General features: G+C 44.3%; 1 protein-coding gene across 2 annotated transcripts; it reads right to left on the bottom strand.

Annotated features, from left to right (window-relative positions):
* Nucleotides 1-531: 531 nt before the first annotated feature.
* LOC135504451 (cytochrome c1-like) lies at nt 532-16535 on the bottom strand. Of its 2 annotated transcripts, none has more exons than XM_064923066.1 (4): nt 16068-16530; nt 3636-4085; nt 3199-3307; nt 532-1964 (listed from the first exon to the last, which is right to left on the bottom strand). In XM_064923066.1, exons 1-4 carry the CDS (start codon nt 16132-16134, stop codon nt 1958-1960), a joined length of 633 nt encoding a protein of 210 aa, XP_064779138.1. In that variant the 5' UTR covers nt 16135-16530; the 3' UTR covers nt 532-1957. The 2 variants fall into 2 exon arrangements, with proteins under 2 accessions (XP_064779138.1, XP_064779137.1); XM_064923065.1 differs by lacking the exon at nt 532-1964 and adding an exon at nt 2009-2641 and having other exon boundaries at nt 16068-16535.
* Nucleotides 16536-20499: the final 3964 nt, after the last annotated feature.

Genomic DNA, 20499 nt, shown 5'->3' with positions numbered 1-20499 from the left:
GTGCTGCCCCAAGTTAGCAGTGTCGTATGAAAAACTCCACAACACATCATAAAAAATACACACCTAACTGTCAGAGAACCACCCTGGGTGTCGACAGCCAACCAACGGACTTAACGGTCTCAAGCAACCCATGCAACCCCCCCGGGGACTGCATTTGACTGTTGTTTGTCTTGATTCACTGGAGCAGTGTTGTAATTTTGTGCATTACCTGACTGGACCAATCAGCTTTCGCCACCGACTTCTGCAAGCTGGGTAGTGGTGTGTGCTACTTTTACACTAAAGTATATGGGAAACAGTTTGAGGTAAAAATCGCAGTGTCATGAGCTAATTAATTCCTTGCTGTTTCACCACTACTTATTTGGTGTTCGACATTCTAGGTAGAGTTACTTGTGAATTGTTTTACTTGATAGAAAGTGTAATGGAAACAAATTTGATAAGCAACAGCTAAGAAACAAAGGAGCAACGAAGACAATACAACATTTAAATTATACCAACGCATACTTAAAAAAAAAAAACAGTCGTAAGCCAGTGTATATTTGTGGAGTGTTTTCACTTTTTTATTGAAACAGTATGAACAAACACACTGCAATTAAATAAAAGGACTTGAAGAAATCAGACAGTAAAATTAAAGACCTAGAGTTGATAATATGGAGCAAAAGCGGAACATAAATGTCGTCGCAAACGATTGCAGTGTCTAAAGCGGATTCATTAAACAATTATCATCACTCATTCAGTGCACTTATTAACTGAGTTCTTAATGCAAGCGGAGCTAAGCTGAGACTGAATGATTTTTTTACACCCGTTAATGACTACTAACGGTTATGAAGAAAATGTGTGTGTATTTTTGCTTGGTATACTCTATCCCAACTAAAGTAAGCAGAAGTACGGTGGATACATTATAAAAGACAATGCTAGCAGAATGGGGGCTAATAACCACTACCTGTACATGGAACACATTTTTTGGTGAAACCTGAAGTCGTCAAAACTGTCCTATTGGAATGGGTGGCAGTTAAAGTACAGTCAATTCACATTAATGTACTTCAATAGTAACATCTCCAAACTATCCATGGAATACCAGAGACAGTGGCACAAACCCTTCTGCTAAATTTCACAGATATGTACTAGGTTTTTATGTCAGTGTTAAAGCTGGCAGAATGTCACGTTGCACTTGCAAATGAGCCGTCTTTTCATTGGCCCCTCGCTAACCTCCAGGACATGAGCACAATGTCGAAACAACTTCTGCATACAGTGCTTCATATAGTTGTTGGAACATTTCTGTAGTGAGGGACTCATTGGCTAGGTGTTAAGGTGACAAAATACTAATGTGGTTGGTTTTTCAGAGGGATTTTCAGTTAGGTCCATTGGCCACAATAGCCTTTGGCTGCTTTGCAATGTTCCATATACTGAATGCTATAGTGAGCAACTGCAACATATGATAAAGTAATAACTATAGTCCCTTTGCATGGTATATACACCCCGTGGAATTCACAACATTCTCTCCCATCTCCTTTTTTCCATATTCCCATTTTTTCTTGTATAGGTCCTCTTCACCAACTCTAATGCACATCTGTGTTAATGTACACACCCTTGCATAAGAGAGAGCGTTTTTTACCACAAGTGAGATAATCCCTTACTTATTTTTACAAATCCAAATGAAAGACCCTGAAATTCACTTTGACATCCTGTGGGCAACCTTTTTTTCAGTTTGGTTGTTGGTATGGGGGTTTGCTGTGTGGTTGTACAGGACCGTTGATGTCAATGGCTCCGTCTTGGGATTGGGGGAGAAGAGGAGAAGTGGGCAAACATCCTCCCCCACACACCTTCCCCTCCTTTTGTCAACAGTCCAAGATCCTGGTTAAGTTAGAGTGCTGGTAGAATGCTTGTTTAATAACAGGAAGTTACATAGATCAGAATTGCCAGAACTTTTTGGGGACTTCCTGTCTTGCAGCCTTTCTCCTCAGGGGCTGAGGGATGAAGCGAGAAGGAGAAAGAGAGTAAGACAAATAGGCCAACACACACAAATATCTGGTTATGCCTCATAAAAATGTCAGTGGATGATTGAAGATGGTTTGGAAAATAAAATATGAAAAAAATACTTGATTTATGATTTTAAAGATAACACAGCACATACAGAACATTAATTTTAGTAGATACTGTAGTTTTTAATGAAATGTCATCATTCATAAATATAAGGAGTCTCTATTGACCCCAAAATGAGGAAATAAAAACATGGATTCATGTAATTTAATTAATTCACACACCTCAATATACTGGGTGTTATCTTGGTTATGGACACTGTACAGACATTTTGGGCCTGGGATAAGGATATAGCTTGTTTTGTATGGTTTTACATAAGGAGAAACAGACTTGAAATCATGGAATTTGTGAAAGTAAAATGTATTAAATTCCAAATCTAGTCAATTCATACAAAGCGTTTCAAAATGGACCAACGACAACAACAAATATCTTTGAATTAGTTATCGAGATAGAACACTCAAGAGGACAGCCTTGAGCCATGGAGAGTCAGGGGGTTAAGATGGTTAACTGGGAAACAATCAAAGAGAAAATTATAGAAACCAAGATGCTCCTTTTTTTGGCAGCCCTTTTCTTAGCAGCAGCAGCAGCAGCAGCAGCAGCCGCCCTATGGCATAGAAAACGCTCCCTGTTAGCAGGCAAGCACATCCCCAGACATGACAGCATTCTCAGAGGAAGGGGTGTTGTAGAGAGTACAGCAGCTGTCTGTTGGAACATGCTTCTTGTTCCCATTTAAAAAGTTAATAAACACAACTTCCTTTTCAAAGAAATTCAGACACTTCTATTTGAATCTATGATGTTCAGAGGACCAGTTATGGTTGAAAAGTGATGCAGGTTGTGTCTTACCTATTAAAACACATTCTTCGTAACAACCCGTACACCAATTTCACCATTGTGGCTTAAAGGGATAGTTTGGCCCTTTATCTACATCCCCAGAGTCAGATGAACTCAGGATACCATTCTTATGTACTGTATCTGCATGCGTAAGTTGTGGAAATGTAAGAGTATTGTGCATGGTCTTATGGTAGCTTCATGCTTCTACAGCATTCTTAGTCCTCTAATGAGATCACGACAAGGCAAACGGGACATGCACACTGTGTATGCGTGCACGTGCATGACTGCACCCAATCTAGTTCCATATGAGTATCCCTTGGAGGTACTTACGAGTATTTGCCCATTCTCCTCACCACGGCGATCACCACGGCGATGACAACAATCACTGCCACCAATGCACCAATCCCAATACCAACCACTTGTCCAGAGCCCATACCCTCTGTGGAAGGAACACAAAGGCTGAGTTACTCCACCAGAGTGATCTCAATAGGGACACAACAACATGTTTGGTGAAAGAACAGGAAGGAAAAGATAGATGTAAAGACAGAACAAAGACAAAATCCACTGAAAGGAAATAATTAAAATTAAGGGAGAATCGGGCAAAGCAATCTCATGGTGTCTTGTGCTCTACATATCATTGGCCTCTATTTGATAACGCTATATGGGAGCAGACAGACTGTAGCATTGGGAGTGTTTCCTCAGTTTCATGGTCTCTCTATATCTATCTAATTACAGATATCTCCTGTCCTGAGATCCTCAGTACTTACCCTCTGGTTCCTCCACCTCCACCGCCTCCTTAACCTCTGCAGCTGTCGTGGCCTCGGCTTCGGGCACAGCCGGGGCCTCGGTGTGGATGGCAGGGGCGTTAGTTGTGGCCGCCTCCTGCTTGGCAGCTTCAGTGGCAGGTGCAGGGGATTCGGTCTCCACAGGAGCGACCTCCGTGGCAGCAGCCTCAGTAGCGGCGGTTTCTTCTCCGGCAGGGGTGTCCGTTACGACATCCTCGGCGGCAGGAGTGTCCGTTACGACATCCTCGGCGGCAGGGGTGTCCGTTACGACATCCTCGGCGGCAGGAGTGTCCGTTACGACATCCTCGGCCGTAGCTTCGGGTTCAGCTGAAGGGGCATGGGTGACTACGGGATCTTCCTCTTTGAGGGCCTTGGTGGCCTCGGGAACAGCAGGGAAATATGTCACCAGCTCTACTGGTGTCACCAGTGTGCCTGACGAGAAGCAAAGAGAGGTCAGAGACTGGTAGAGGCAAATAAACAATATTCACACACGCTGAAGAGAGAGACTACATTTGTTGATGACATACTGTACATGATCATTTTTTTTTAATGTGATGTTAATATCCTAAACAACAGCTCATGGAGTCCTATTCACCATTTGGTTTCTCTGTCATTTCACAATAGTTTTGAAATGTAGTAGCTGGAAAGAGAGAATGACGGTTGGAAAGTACCTCATTGCAAGGGCATGGTGAAATAATTTGAGAGAAAAACTACGTGAATATTAACATTCTTCCTTGACATTATGTTCTCAGTAATTTTCTCTCCCAGCCTAAGGCTTGACTCATCAGTAGCAGTGAGAACATGGCTGCCACATCCCATGACTGAACAAACATTGGTCCTCCCTCCCTCCTCCCCAGTCCCACCCACCCCTCTCCATCCTGTCTTGGGCTGTGTTTGTGCACTCGCATGCCCCACCCTCTGCCTCATTTGCTGTAAAATGGAGTCTCCACCTTAACAGGCCCTAGATAGGGACGGCAGGAAGTCAGCAGATGAGGGCATACCATTAAAACACCAAGAGGAGTAAGAAACAATGGACAATTCAGTATAAAACAACACAAATACAGTAGATGCTTAACAGTTGTTGCGCATTGCATGAGAAAATGTGATCCAAATTACTTGAATGTGCTGGAATTAGTTGTTTGTGATGTTACCAGAGAGACCAAAGATCTGCACGATCTCAACCTAAATAAAAATCCTCTCATCTGGCCATTTTTGGATGGCAATAACAGTTGGAAAGGAAGCTCTTTGAGCTGAGCTCAGTGGAACGTCAATGCTTGTAGTGAAATGTACTATAATCTATCCTATAATTGTATGAACCCACTTGTAATAAGAATAGCCTCTTTGTTCAAAGGGTTGGACCGCAAAGTAGAAGCTGAGTGAGACCTTACTGTAGTGCTCTGCAAATCAAGTCCTATCTGTGCCTTTTCCCTTCCAGACCACAACGTTGCTTGGACAGCGCAGCTTCGAAATTATTAAGTAGAAGTCCATTTTAGAGGAGGACTGAAATTATGGTAAACTTGCAAACTTGCAACGTGTTCTGCTGCAGTCTCTCCTTTTCCCTGAGAGTACTCTTTGCCCATTCAAATCTGCAATATGAAACTTCTCTGAGCTCAGATCTGTCTTAACTTAGAACCTGACATCATTTCTTTGCCGTTTCACAGTGATTCTTCAAAACCCTTCACAATAGAGAATGCTTTACGAGGTTAAAAATAACTCTCTCTCTCATTGTCCCACAACTGCCCCATTATTCTTAGTCACCTATATGCTCAAATTCTCATTAGCAACAAGCAAGTATAAATATAACTTGCTTGCTTGTTATAATTAAATAAAATGCTTGTTCTCCAATGACTTTGCTGTTTGTTTGGAAAGTCTGCTGATAAAGTGCCATTATGTCCGCTGCTCATAATAAGCTCTAAGTACTATTTCCTTCCAACTGTGCTGGCTAATACAGCTGTGCTAGTGAGTAAGAGAACAGGATTGTTGCCCTGTCTCCTTCTCTCTCCCTCCCTCCTTACCACTATGCTTCTCACTCTCTCTCCCTCTTCTCCCCATCTTCTCCCTGCCATGCCCCCAACCCATGAATTAAGTTGCTCCTGATAAAGATTTTGGGAATGCTGTAACGTTAGCTCTGCAAGAGGAGAGCGGGGCGAGGTGGAGAGGGCGCAAGAGCGGTGATAAAGGGTTGATTGAAGCCGGAACGGTATAGAGCCCAGCGGCAGCCACTTTCATTTATTCACTCTCTCACTCATCCTGCTCCATGAACAGGGGCCTAGTTCCACAGTCTGTCTCAGGTTTAATGTCCCATTATAGCCTGACCTCAGAGCAGATGTGGTTGTGACAGAGGAGGCTGGTGGGGGGAGCTATAAGAGGACGGGCTCATTGTAATGGCTGGAATGGAATTCATGGAACGCTATCAAACACATGAAAGCCAAATGTCTGACGCTGTTCCACCTATTCTATTCCAGCCATTACAATGAGCCCGTCCTCCTATAGCTCCTCCCACCAGCCTCAACTGGTGTGTGAGTGTGTGTTTGCTTGAGTTTCAGTGTGTGTGTGTGTGTATCATCAGCTCCCTAAATCACCGCTGAGCAGTAAAAGTCTGTCTCGATGACCCTGCTTTAAAATTTCTCTCAAACAAGATCCTTGGGGAGGAGGGGGGACCATAAAAGGCAGGCAAACAGGCAAAGGGGCGAGAGTGAAAAGTGAGAGAGTGACAGAATACTGCAAAGGGCCGGGAGAAGCGGTGGGGCCCGTATTGGGTCGGGATCCTGCCTGTCGGACAGTAATGGCATCGCGAGGGAGAACAACAGCGAGGGGGAGAGAGAAAAATATACATTGTGAGAGAGGGAGAGATAGCAGGACAGATCCATCACCATCAGCTGCCACTGAGGGTCCCCCGTGTGTGTGTGTGCATGCGTGTGTGTGCGTTTAGGGGGGAGAAAGGCCTGTGCTAAGCTGTCTGTAGACAGGTAGGGCCCATCTGCAGATGTATGAGGGAGTGTGTCTGCTGTGGTCAAAAAGAGCCAAAGAATGTTGTTCCTTAGCTGGGGAGGTATCCTCCCATCCCATCTCATCACGGTATGGCCTAAGCAGAACCGCTGGCCTCCCATGCTAACCGTATGAGTTGCACTTTGAGTTGAGCAGGAGAGGTCTGATAGCCAGAGTGGAATATTCCCACGGGCTCTTATCTTAGACGCAATAGTGTCCACATACAGGCCATGTTTTTTTCCTCGAGTAGAGATATCCCACTGGGCAAAAACTAGTTGAATCAACGTTGTTTCCACATCATTTAAAAGATAAAAATTCAAGGTGATGATGCTGAATCGTGGAAAACTTATTGGATTTGCAAAAAGTCATCAACATAAGGAGATTTAGTATTTTTTTCAGCCAACTTTTAATCTCAATCCAATTACATGGTGACATTTTTTGTTGATTTCACATTGAATTCGTGTTAGTTGACAACTCAACCTAATGTAAATTTAAAAAATAGACTAGTCCTCTTCTGGAAAACATAACTGAGGCCGCCGATGGCACACGACTTCTATCAAGCCGTATATCCTGTGAACTTAAAAAATATATAGGCTAAATATCACCAATATATCTCAAGCTGACTGCTGCAAAATATTGAGTCACCAAAACAAATTTAGCAATAAATCCAGTGAAACTCATGAATCTATTATTAAGTCAACTTTAACAGCACATTAAGTTAACCCCCTCTTTTCTCCCTCCTCTTGGCAGCAGCTAATAGGGATTCTTTATTTTTTATTTTATTTAACCAGGTAGGCCAGTTGAGAACAAATTCTCATTTTCAACTGCGACCTGGCCAAGATAAAGCAAAGCAGTACGACAAACAACACAGAGTTACACATGGAATAAACAAACGTAAAGTCAATAACACAATAAAAAAGTCTATATATAGTGTGTGCAAATGAAGTAAGATTAGGGAGGTAAGGCAATACATAGGCCATAGTGGAGAAATAATTACAATTAAGCAATTAAACACTGGAGTGATAGATGTGCAGAAGTTGAATGTGCAAGTAGTGATACCGGGGTGCAAAGGAGCAAAAAAGATAAGACAGGGCTTTACCTTTAGCTAAGACTTATAGATGACCTGGAGCTAGTGGGTTTGGCGACGAATATGAAGCGAGGGCCAGCCAACGAGAGCATACAGGTCGCAGTGGTGGGTAGTATATGGGCTTTGGTGACAAAACGGATGGCACTGTGATAGACGGCCTCCAATTTGCTGAGTAGAGTGTTGGAGGCTATTTTATAAATGACATCGCCGAAGTCAAGGATCGGTAGATAGTCAGTTTTACGAGGGTATATTTGTCAGCATTTGTTAAGGATGCTTTGTTGCGAAATAGGAAGCCGATTCTAGATTTAATTTTGGTTTGGAGATGCTTAATGTGAGTCTGGAAGGAGAGTTTACAATCTAACTAGACACCTAGGTATTTGTAGTTGTCCACATATTCTAAGTCAGAACCGTCTAGAGTAGTGATGCTAGACGGGCGGGCGGGCGGGTAGCAATCGGTTGAAGAGCATGCATTTAGTTTTACTTGCATTTAATTAAGAGCAGTTGGAGAGTTGTATGGCATTGAAGCTGGTCCGGAGGTTTGTTAACACAGTGTCCAGAAGTATACAGAATGGTGTCGTCTGCGTAGAGGTGGATCAGAGAATCACCAGCAGCAAGAGCGACATCATTGATGTATACAGAGAAAAGAGTCGGCCCGAGAATTGAACCCTGTGGCACCCCCATAGAGACAGCCAGAGGTCCGGACAACAGGCCCTCCGATTTGACACACTGAACTCTGTCTGAGAAGTAGTTGGTGAACCAGGTGAGGCAGTCATTTGAGAACCCAAGGCTGTTGAATCTGCCGATAAGATTGTGGTGATGGAAGCGTTGGCCACGTCGATGAATACGGCTGCACAGTATTGTCTTTTATCGATGGCGGTTATGATATAGCTTAGGACCTTGAGCGTGGCTGCGGTGCACCCGTGACCAGCTCGGAAACCAGATTGCACAGCGGAGAAGGTACGGTGGGATTCGAATTAGCCGGTGATCTGTTTGTTAACTTGGCTTTCGAAGACCTTGGAAAGGCAGGGTAGGATAGGTATAGGTCTGTAACAGTTTGGGTCTAGAGTGTCTCCCCCTTTGAGGAGGGGGATGACCGCGGAAGCTTTCCAATCTATGAGAATCTCAGACGATACGAAATAGAGGTTGAACAGGCTAGTAATAGGGGTTGCAACAATTGCGGCGGATAATTTTAGAAAGAGAGGGTCCATATTGTCTAGCCCAGCTGATTTGTAGGGGTCCAGAATTTGCAGCTCTTTAAGAACATCAGATATCTGGATTTAGGTGAAGGTGAAATGGGGGAGGCTTGGGCAAGTTGCTGTGGAGAGGTGCAGAGCTGTTGACCGGGGTTGGAGTAGCCAGGTGGAAAGCATGGCCAGCCGTTGAAAAATGCTCATTGAAATTCTTGATTATCATAGATTATCGGTGGTGACAGTGTTTCCTAGCCTCAGTGCAGTGGGCAGCTGGGTGGAGGTGCTCTTATTCTCCATAGACTTTACAGTGTCCCAGAACTTTGGGGAGTTTGTGCTACAGGATGCACATTTCTGTTTGAAATAGCTAGTGTTTGCTTTCCTAACTGCCTGTGTATATTGGTTCCTAACTTCCCAGAAAAGTTGCAAATAATAAATACAGCAATATGAATTGAGATGGCTTAAAAGGAGCCACAAGAAATATATCAAGTTAAAGTCCAGAAAGCCATCAAATGATACCATCAGTTCACTGTTTTATAAGTTTCTATGCATGTGTTTTTTCTTTCTTCTCTTCACTGTGTCTGGGCCTGTGGTGTAGGTGTAAGAGGAGTGAGACATTCATGTTCATGCTGACAGTGAAGACACACAAGCCCTTGGTTTGGCTATGTTGTGGAGGTGCCCCCTTGGCCTAATGGCTGGACTGAATTACCCTCTGTCAGTGCCTGCCACACCAACCTACACCTCTGTCTGGGGCTACTGCGTTCACAAGCTAAAATAGCCTCCACCTTGGCTGACTCAAACTCAGACAGATCTGTATTTTCTCTCCACGCAGATTTGGCATAAAACAGGCAAGCCTACATCTTCAAACTTGAAACTTTTGATAGCTTAAAAAAAAGGCATGCTGGAGACATATGAGATGCTTTCCTAAGTTGATTTTACAGCGCACGTCTCATACAGTGCATTCGGAAAGTATTCAGACCACTTGACTTTTTCCACATTTTGTTACATTACAGCCTTATTCTAAAATGTATTAAATTGTTGTTTTTTCCCTCATAAATCTACAAACAATGCCCCCATAATGACAAAGTAAAAACAAGCTAAGACATTTTTTACACATTTCTTACAAATAAAAAACTGAAATTTCACATTTACATAAGTATTCAGACCCTTTACTCAGTACTTTGTTGAAGTACCTTTGGCCGCAATTACATCCTCAGGTCTACTTGGGTATGACGCATGATGGCGCCGACAGAGATGGTCGCCTCGCTTCAGGTCCTTAGGAAACTATGCAGTAATTTGTTTTTTTATGTATCATTTCTTACATTGTTAGCCCAGAAAATCTCAAGTGTTATTATATACAGCCGGGAAGAACTATTGGATATAAAAGCGACGTCAACTTACAACATTACGACCAGGAATACGACTTTCCTGAAGCAGATCCTTTGTTCGGACCTCCACCCTGGACATGGAATCTTATCCCAGAGGCCGACCCAAAACAACGCGGTCGTTGCAGGGGAGGCAGACGGAGCGGCCTACTGGTCAGACTTAGAAGGCGAGCACACCATCCACCGCTTCTGAGAATATTACTCGCCAATGTCTAATCTCTAGACAACAAGGTGAATAAATTAGGTTACGAGTTGCCTTCCAGAGAGACAACAGCGATTATAACATTCTCTGTTTCATGGAAACATGGCTCACTCGGGATATGTTGTCAGAGTCGGTACAGCCACCCGGTTTCTTCGCACATCGCGGTGACAGAAACAAACATCTCTCTGGTAAGAAGATGGGCGGGGGTGTGTGCCTTAGGATTAACGATTCATGGTGTAATCATAACAACATACAGGAACTCAAGTCCTTTTGTTCACCTGACCTAGAATTCCTTACAATCAAATGCCGACCGCATTATCTACCAAGAGAATTCTGTTCGATTATAGTCACAGCCGTGTATATCCCCTCCAAGCAGAAACCACGACGGCCCTGAAAGGACTTCTATCTAAACTGGAAACCATATATCCTGAGGCTGTATTTATTGTAGCTGGGGATTTTAACCAAGTTAATCTGAGTACAAGGCTTCCTAAATTCTATCAGCATATTGAATGCGCGACACAAGCTGGTAGCATTCTGGACCATTGCTACTCTAAAGCCCTCACCTACCTTCCCTTCGGGAAAATCTGACCACGACTCCATTTTGTTACTCCCAGCCTATAGACAGAAACTAAAACAGGAAACGCCTGTGCTCAGATCTATCCAATGCTGGTCTGATCAATCGGATATCACGCTTCAAGATTGCTTCGATCACGTGGACTGGGATTTGTTCCGGGTAGCCGCAGACAATAACATTGATGTATATGATGACTCAGTGAGCCAATTTATTAGCAAGTGCATCGGTGATGGTGTACCCACTGTGACTATTAAAACCTTCCCTAACCAGAAACGGTGGATTGATGGCAGCATTCGCGAAAAACTGAAAGCGCGAACCACCGCTTTTAATCATGGCAAGGCGACTGGAAACATGACCGAATACAAACAGTGTAGCTATTCCCTCCGCAAGGCAATCAAACAAGCAAAGTGTCAGTATAGAGACAAATTAGGGTCACAATTCAACGCCTCAAACCTTAGCATGTAGCAGGGTCTACAGTCAATCACGGATTACAAAAAGAAAACCAGCCCCGTCCCGGACATTGACGTCATGCTCCCAGACCAATTAAACAACTTATTTGCTCGCTTTGAGGACAATACCGTGCCACTGACAAGGCCTGCTACCAAAGCCTGTGGGCTCTCCTTCTCCGTGGCCAACGCGAGAAAAATATTTAAACGTGTTAACCCTCGCAGGGCTGCCTGGCCAGACAGCATCCCTAGCCGTGTCCACAGAGCATGCGCAGACCAGCTGGCTGGTGTGTTTACGGACATATTCAATCCATCCCTATGCCAGTCTGCTGTTCCCACATGCTTCAAGATGGCCACCATTGTTCCTGTCTCCAAGAAAGCTAAGGTAACTGAACTAAATGACTATCGCCCCGTAGCACTCACTTCTGTCATCATGATGTGCTTTGAGAGACTAGTCAAGGATCATATCACCTCCACCCTACCTGGCCCTGGGTCTTAATCCTGCCCTGTGCAACTGGGTCCAGGCCGCCCCAGGTGGTGAATTTGGAAACAACATCTCCACCCCGCTGATCCTCAACACTGGGGCCCCATAAGGGTGCATTCTCAGCCCTCTCCTGTACTCCCTGTTCACCCACGACTGCGTTGCCATGCACACCTCCAACTCAAATCATCAAATTTGCATATGACACTACAGTGATAGGTTTGATTACCAACAACAACGAGACGGCCTACAGGGAGGTGTCAGGAAAATAACCTCTCACTCAACATCAACAAAACAAAAGGAGATGATCGTGGACTTCAAGAAACAGCAGAGGGAGCATCCTCCCATCCACATCGAGGGGACAGTAGTGGAAAGGGTAGAAAGTTTTAAGTTCCTTGGTGTACGCATCACGGGCAAACTGAAACGGTCCACCCACACAGACAGCGTGGTGAAGAAGGCACAACAGCGCCTCTTCAAACTCAGGAGGCTGAAGAATTGTGGCTTGCCACCAAAAACACTCACAAACTTTTACAGATGCACAATCGAGAGCATCCTTTCGGGCTGTATCACCGCCTGGTACAATAACTGCTCCACCCACAACCACAAGGTTCTCCAGAGGGTAGTGCGGTCTGCACAACGCATCACCGGGGACAAACTACCTGCCCTCCAGGACTCCTACAGCACCCGGTGTCACAGGAAGGCCAAAAAGATCATCAAGGACAACAACCACCCGAGCCACTGCATGTTCATCCCGCTATCATCCAAAAGGCGAGGTCAGTACAGGTTCATCGAAACTGGAACCGAGAGACTAAAAAACAGCTTCTATCTCAAGGCCATCAGACTGTTAAACAACCATCACTAACAGAGTGGCTGCTGTCAACATACAGACTCAAATCTCTGGCCACTTTAATACATTCAATAAATAGATTTAATAAAAGGTATCACTAGTCATTTTAAATAACGGCACTTTAATAATGTCTACATATCCTACATTACTCATCTCATAGGTATATACTGTATTCTATACCATCTACTGCATCTTGCCTATGCCGCACGGTCATCACTCATCACTCATCCATATATTTATATGTACATATTCTTATTCATCCCTTTACATTTGTGTGTATAAGCTAGTCATTGTGAATTTGTTAGATTACTTGTTAGATATTACTGCACTATCAGAACTAGAAGCACAAGCATTTCGCTACACTTGCATTAACATCTACTAACCATGTGTATGTGACCAATAAAATTTGATTTGATTTTACAAGCTTGACACAACTGTTTCTCCCATTCTTCTCTACAGATCTTCTCAAGCGCCGTCAGGTTGGATAGGGAGCGTCACTGCACAGCTACTTTCAGGTCTCTCCAGAGATGTTTGATTGGGTTCAAGTCCGGGCTCTGGCTGGGCCACTCATGGACATTCAAAGACTTGGCCCGAAGCCACTCCTGCACTGTCTTGGCTGTGTGCTTAGGGTTGTTGTCCTATTGGAAGGTGAACCTTGGCCCCAGTCTGAGGTCCTGTGTGTTCTGGAGCAGTATTTCATCAAGGATCTCTCTGTACTTTGCTCTTTCCCTCGATACTGACTAGTCTCCCAGTCCCTGTCGCTGAAAAACATCCCCACAGCATGAAGCTGCCACCACCATGCTTCTCCGTAGGTATGGTTCCAGGTTCCCTCCAGATGTGACACTTGGCATTCAGGCCAAGGAGTTCAATCTTGGTTTCATCAGACCAGAGAATCTTCTTTCTCATAGTCAGTTCATTAGGTGCCTCTTGGCAAACTCCAAGTGGGCCGTCATGTGCCTTTTACCGAGGAGTGGCTTCCGTCTGGCCATTCTACCAGAAAGTCAGTGGTGGAAAAAGTACCCAATTGCCATACTTGAGTAAAAGTATAGATACCTTACTAGAAAATTACTCAAGTAAAAGTAAAAGTCACCCAGTAAAATACTTTAAAATACTTTTTACAACCAGAGATGGTTGTCCTTCTAGAAGGTTCTCCCATTTCCACAGAGGAACTCTGGAGCTCTGTCAGAGTGACCCTCGGCTTCTTGGTCACCTCCCTGACCAGGGCCCTTCTTCTCCGATTGCTCAATTTGGCAAGGTAGGAAGAGTCAATGCTGCAGAAATGTTATGGTACGCTTCCCCAGATCTGTGCCTCGACACAATCCTGTCTCGGAGCTCTACACACTATTCATTCGACCACATGACTTAGTTTTTACTCACTGCACTGTCAACTGTGGGACCTTATATAGACAGGCATGTGCCTTTCGAAATCATGTCCAATCAATTGAATTTACCACAGGTGGACTCCAATCAAGTTGTAGAAACATCTCAAGGACGATCAATGGAAACAGGATGCACCTGAGCTCAAGTTTGAGTCTCATAGCAAAGGGTCTGAATACTTACGTAAATAAGGTATTTATGTTTCTTTTTTTTTATATATGTGCAAAAATGTCTAAAAACCTGTTTTCGCTTTGTCATGATGTGGTATTGAGTGTAGATTGATGAAGATAAAAATGTATTTAATCGATTTTAGAATAAGGCTGTAACGTTACAAAACAATCAAACAGTCAAGGGGTCTGAATACTTTCCGAATGCTCTGTATTTGGTGTGTGATGGCACACTTGAATCACTTTACAAGCAGGCATGGACAGATGGCACTGACCTGGGTCTGTAGCCAGATGTGCTGGAGTGAGTCTTTTAAAGGAGAGCGGCTCAGACAAAGCTAATTTTGAGCCAGGAGGGGCTTGGGAGAGGAATGCATAGGGAGTCAACTGGGTAACAATAATTAGCAGGCTCTTTTCGGAGCATGTGCAGGTTTTTCTACTTATTTGATTCATGTTATTTTTATTGTCAGGGCGTGGAGCAGAGAGGAGCAGCTTTAAGAGTTGACGCTCTTCGGGCCTTCGTGAAAAGGGCTGCGTCTGGTCGGTAAAGGTTGCCGTTTAAAAATAAACCCCCCTCAACTGTGCCCTGGCCCGGCCCTAGACTCATCAACCGGGAGTAGGGGGAATAGTAGGAGAGGAGGGGGCGGCCGGAGTGGGGGTTGAGGGGGGCTGATAAAGCTTGATACCCTGCCAAAGATGGGTAAATGTAGAGGGGGCGGTGGGCCATGGCAGTCCAACAACATGCGGTAGAGGTGGGGCAGCAGGCAGCAGCCCTCACTGTTAAGCCCTCACGTAGCCGGGTGTTCTCTCTCCCGGTCACATCCATATGACAGTCTTAAATATAGAGCTACTTTCTATTAATATCCACACACAAACTAGTCCTTCTGTACTCTGTCTCTGCTCACTTTTCTCCCTCCCCATGGGGAAAGGATTTCCTACCTAGGACTTGCAAGGGAGAGTGGGAGAGGGAAAGAGAAAGATAGGGAGGGTAAAGCTTTCGGATAAAAGTGTACAGTGTGTATATTTGGTCAGACCCGAGCACTGTTTGGTAGCCTTCCAAAGGATATTCCTTTTTCTCCCTGCCGGCGGCCAAGAAATCATGAGCACAAGGCACAAGACCTCGCACCATTACATCACATTCCCCCTTGTGTCTCCGAATCCAACTTTCCTCCTCACCGAGGCTTGGGGAAGGAGTGTGGGGGGAGGGAGAGAGAGGGAACTGTTAGAATCGACACAGACTATCCACCCAGTCGCCCCTCTTTATTACATTAACACCCTCGGCCAAGGCTCTTCTTTTTCCATTCAGGATGATCCAAAGCAATTCACTGCTAAATGAAACGCACAACTTATATTTAGAGGAGAATTACAAGAGGCCAATACCACAGCTGTACACATTTCAAATGAAAGAATATCTACTGTGAAAAACAAAATAAACATCAATCAAACCAAAAAGGTGTTTTCACTTTTCCTTGAGAGAGAAACTTTAGAACTAAGGACAAAGAACTAAGAGCAGCCTCAAGATTCAAATTCACGACGCGGCAGGATACAAGCCAAACAGACAAAGGGTGTGTGAGTATGATAAGAGATGTGTGGTGTGGGAGTGTGAAAATCAGGCAGAGTGGCCAGACAGAAAAGACAGTGTGCCATGAGGGCTCGAGCCCTGGTTGTTGACTTACTTGCGTGTGCGACGGCACAGAGGTGGCCGACCAGGGCCAGCAGAAGCAGCAGCTGAACTTTGATCATGATGTCAAGTAGTCTTCTCCTCTGGTTAATGGTGTACAGAGACCCCCAGGGCAAAGAGCAACACTAGACCCTTTCACACACAGCACCACATGCACTGGCGTCTCCAGGGAGATAGCAAAAAAAGAAATGTCTTGAGGAAAAAGTTTCCAAAAATGTCCCAGGGAACTTGTTGTAGATAGAGACACGGACAGTCAGCAACAGTAACGGCTTTGGAGGCAGAGGGAGAAAGGCGTGGAACGCTCGATGGATGTCGACAGGGCAGGAGAGAGAGAGAGAGAGAGAGAGAGAGAGAGAGAGAGAGAGAGAGAGAAAGGATCTGGCCGGCTACTTGGTAGAATGGAGAGAGACAGGCACAGGGCAAGGGAAAGAGAGAGTGTGAGTGTGTCGGGAGTGGAGGACGGGTGCTGGTACTTTCGGGGGGTGTGATGGTGAGCGGGGGGGCTGTGCAGTGTAAGGTGGTCTCTGCCCCGGTGCTGCCTCCCTACTTGAACAGTCCAGTCAGCTGCTGACTGCCCTGCAATACCAGCAGCACACACAGAAATATATAAATAAATACACCAATATATTTATACACACAAAGTACACACCACAAAAACGTGCACAATTAGTTGCATGCAAATATACCCTCAAAAACAGACAATTTCTGTGGACATTTTGTGTGGACACTTTCCACACAAAATAAATCAAAATGCAGCACAACAGAAAAACAATTTGATTCCTCAGCTACTAGGTCTAGGCATAACGCCATTTGAGAAATGTTTTGACTAAACTTTTACAAATTAATAAAATAAATACCTTGAGTCAATAAGAGTTCAACCCATGTGTTATGGCAAGCCTAAATACGTTCAGGAATAAAGTTGCATTGCCTCTGTGTGCAATAATAGTGTGATTTTTGAATGACTACCTAATCTCTGCACCCCACACATACAGATAATTGTAAGGTCCCTCAGTCGAGCAGTGAATTTCAAACACAGATTCAACCACAAAGACCAGGGAGGTTTTCCAATGCCTCGCAAAGAAGGGCACCTATTGGTAGATGGGTCAAAATTGAATAGACATTGAATATCCCATGGTGAAGTCATTAATTACTTTGCATGGTCCAGTCACTACAGAGATACAGGCATCCTTCATAACTCAGTTGCCGGAGAGGAAGGAAACCAATTTCACCAATGGTGACTTTAAAACAGTTACAGAGTTTAATGTCTGTGATAGGAGAAAACTGAGGATGGATCAATAACATTGTAGTTACTCCACAATACTAACCTAATTGACAGTGAACGGAAAGAAGCCTGTGCAGAATACAAATATTCCAAAGCATGCTTCCTATTTGCAGAAAGGCATGAAAGTAAAACTGCAACAAACAAAAAAATGTTTGGGGCAAATCCAAAATAACACATCACTGAGTGTTTTTGTTGGTGGTGCATCATGTTATGGGTATGCTTGTTATTGGCAAGACAGAGGAAAACCTCTGCTTTCAGTCTGCTTTCCAGACAAATTCACCTTTCATCAAGACAATAACCCAAAACACAAGGCCAAATATACACTAGTTGCTCAACAAGACGTCATTTAATTATTATTATTTTTTAACCTTTAACTAGGCAAGTCAGTTAAAAACAAATTCTTATTTTCAATGATGGCCTAGGAACAGTGGGTTAACTGCCTGTTCAGGGGCAGAACGACAGATTTGTACCTTGTCAGCTCGGGGATTTGAACTTGCAACCTTTTGGTTACTAGTCCAATGCTCTAACCACTAGGCTACCCTGCCACCCCATTGAATATTCCTGAGTGGTTGAGTTACAGTTTTGACTTAAATCCACGTGAAAATCGATGGCAAGACTTGAAAATGGCTGTCTAGCAATGATCAACAACCACCTTGACTGAGCATGAAGAATTTAAAGAATAATGTGCAAATATTGTACAATTCAGGTGTGCGAATCTCTTAGAGACTTACCTAGAAAGACTCACTGCTGTAATCGCTGCCAAAGGTGATTCTAATATTATTAATATAGGGGGTTAAACACTTATTTAAGATAGTGTTTCATTTTTCATTATTATTAGATTCTTTCTTCCACTTTGACATTAAAGTATTTTGTACAGATTGTTGAAAAATAAATCACAATTTAATCAATTTTAATCTAACTTTGTAACGCAACAAAATGTGGAAAAAGTAAAGGGGTGTCAATACTTTCTGAAGGCACCGTGTTTGTGTATTGAATATGTAATAATGAAAGAGAAGGACTGCTGTTTTTAATGTGGTCAGGTTTTTGTGGATGAGGTGGAACAATTATTGTTATGCATCAATAATGATAAGCCACCAGGTATAGACAACGTAGATGGGAAAATATTGAGAATGGTAGGAAACTGTATTGCCACCCTTTTTTGCCATGTCTTTAAACAAAGCCTAAAGGAGTGTGTGTCCACAGGAGTGGAAGGAAGCTAAAGTAATTCCACCACCTAAAAATAGTAAAGCACACTTTAGCGGCCCAATCCGTTTGCTGCCTGTTCATAGTAAACTGATGTCGCAAATTGTGTTTGAACAAATACAATGCTATTTTTCAAAGAACAAGTTAACTGCTGACTTTCAGCATGCATATAGAGAAGGGCACTCAACATATACTGCACTAACTCAGATGACTGATTATTGGTTAAAAGACATGGATAAGATGATAGTTGGAGCTGCATTTTTAGATTTCATTCCAGCCTTTTACGTTGATGTTCAGAATTTGTTGTTGAAAAAAACCTCACTTTTTATGGCTTTAGATCACCTGCAATCACATGGTTGGAGAATTACTTGTCCAATAGAACTCAGAGAGTATTCTTCAAAGGAAGCTTCTCTAACATCGGTATCCCTCAAGGCAGTTGCCTTGGGCCAATACTCTTCCTCTAATTTTACTAATGATTTGCCACTTGTCTTACAAGAAGCTAAATTGACTATGTATGATAATGATTGTACACTTTACACATCAGCACCTACAGCAGTGAGCTCACTGAAACTCTTAGCAAGGAGTTACTTACTTTTTGAATGGGTAATTAAGAATAAACTGTTCTGAAATACATCTAAAACCAATAGCTGTCACACCCTGATCTGTTTCACCTGTGCTTGTCTCCACCCCCCTCCAGGTGTCACCCATCTTCCCCATTATCCCCTGTGTATTTATACCTGTATTCTCTGTTTGCCAGTTTGTTTTGTTTTGTGAAACCTACCAGCATTTGTTCCCCTGCTCCTGTCTGTCCTTGATCCTGTTTTCTAGTCCTTCCCGGTTTAGACCGTTCTGCCTGCCCTGACCCTGGTTCGGAACGTGTTTGATTCTCCGTTGTCCGGGAGAGAGGCTGCTCGCAATCTGCTCCAGCTACGTCAAGACTTTGGTAATGTGGTAGACTATGCGGTGGATTCCCCCACATTGGCAACTGAGAGTGCTTGGAACCTGGAAGTGCTGTTCGACATGTTCCTACATGGAGTATTGGAGGAAGTAAAGGACGAGCTTGCAGCCCGGGAACTACTAACGGATCTCGACTCGCTCATCGCTTTGACCATTCGGATTGAAGGAAGGAGAGGAGATTCCACCTCGCCTCCGAGGTATCCCGGAAGTCTCCAACGGCTCCGTTGCTGAGAGAACCCGAGGTTACCGGAGTTTCCCCGAGAGCCTCCGAAGACTGCCGATTCACCTCTCCCCAAGCAACGAGGCAGAGCTAGGCTGTCTCCAGCTGAACGGCTATACAGGCATTCTCACTAAGAGCTGCCTGTAGTGCGGGACAACTGGCCATTTCTTCTCCACCTGTCCACTAAAAGACCAGGCTCACCGGTAGGAGCGAGTACTCTGGTGGGCCATACGATAACTTTTCCTCTCCCATTACTCGCATCCCTTTTCATGCCATGTTGCTGTGGGAGAACCAGTCGAAATCTCTCTGGGTACTCATCGATTCTGGGGCCGATGAGAGCTTCATGGATGGTACTCTGGCTTCTGAGCTGGATATCCCCACTCAGTCCCTCTCCATTCCCATGGTCGTTAGGGCACTGGACGGTCACTCTATAGGAAGGGCCACCCACAATACCAGCCCTATCAACCTACGTGTGTCAGGGAACCACAGTGAGATGATCCAGTTCCTGCTCATTAAGTCTCCTCAGGTTCCCATGGTTTTGCTATTAGCCAGGAAAATCCCCTCATTGACTGCTCTGCCGGTGCAAATCATGGGCTGGAGCTTGTTCCACCCAATGCCTGAAGTCAACGCAGCCTGCTCCGGGGCGTCTTCCTGGGGGCTTGGAAGTTGCCCCGGACCTCTCCGCCATTCCCACGGAGTACCAGGACCTCCGGGGGTGTTCAGTATGGCCCGGGCCACTTTGCTGCCGCCGCACCGACCATATGA

The sequence above is a fragment of the Oncorhynchus masou genome, chromosome 18, assembly GCF_036934945.1.
Source record: "Oncorhynchus masou masou isolate Uvic2021 chromosome 18, UVic_Omas_1.1, whole genome shotgun sequence".
NCBI classification, from domain to species: domain Eukaryota; kingdom Metazoa; phylum Chordata; class Actinopteri; order Salmoniformes; family Salmonidae; genus Oncorhynchus; species Oncorhynchus masou.
Note: the sequence above shows the minus strand (reverse complement) of the source record. Positions and strands in the feature narration are given on the sequence as shown.

Bases quoted from the DNA above. Each gene is read 5' to 3' on its own strand.
- LOC135504451 (XM_064923065.1), bottom strand. From the start codon at position 16,134: ATGATCAAAGTTCAGCTGCTGCTTCTGCTGGCCCTGGTCGGCCACCTC. The intron at 4,086-16,067 runs GTAAGTCAACAA...GCTTCTCGTCAG, and splicing joins CTGTGCCGTCGCACACGCAA to GCACACTGGTGACACCAGTA. The intron at 3,308-3,635 runs GTAAGTACTGAG...TTCCTTCCACAG, and splicing joins GGAGGTGGAGGAACCAGAGG to AGGGTATGGGCTCTGGACAA.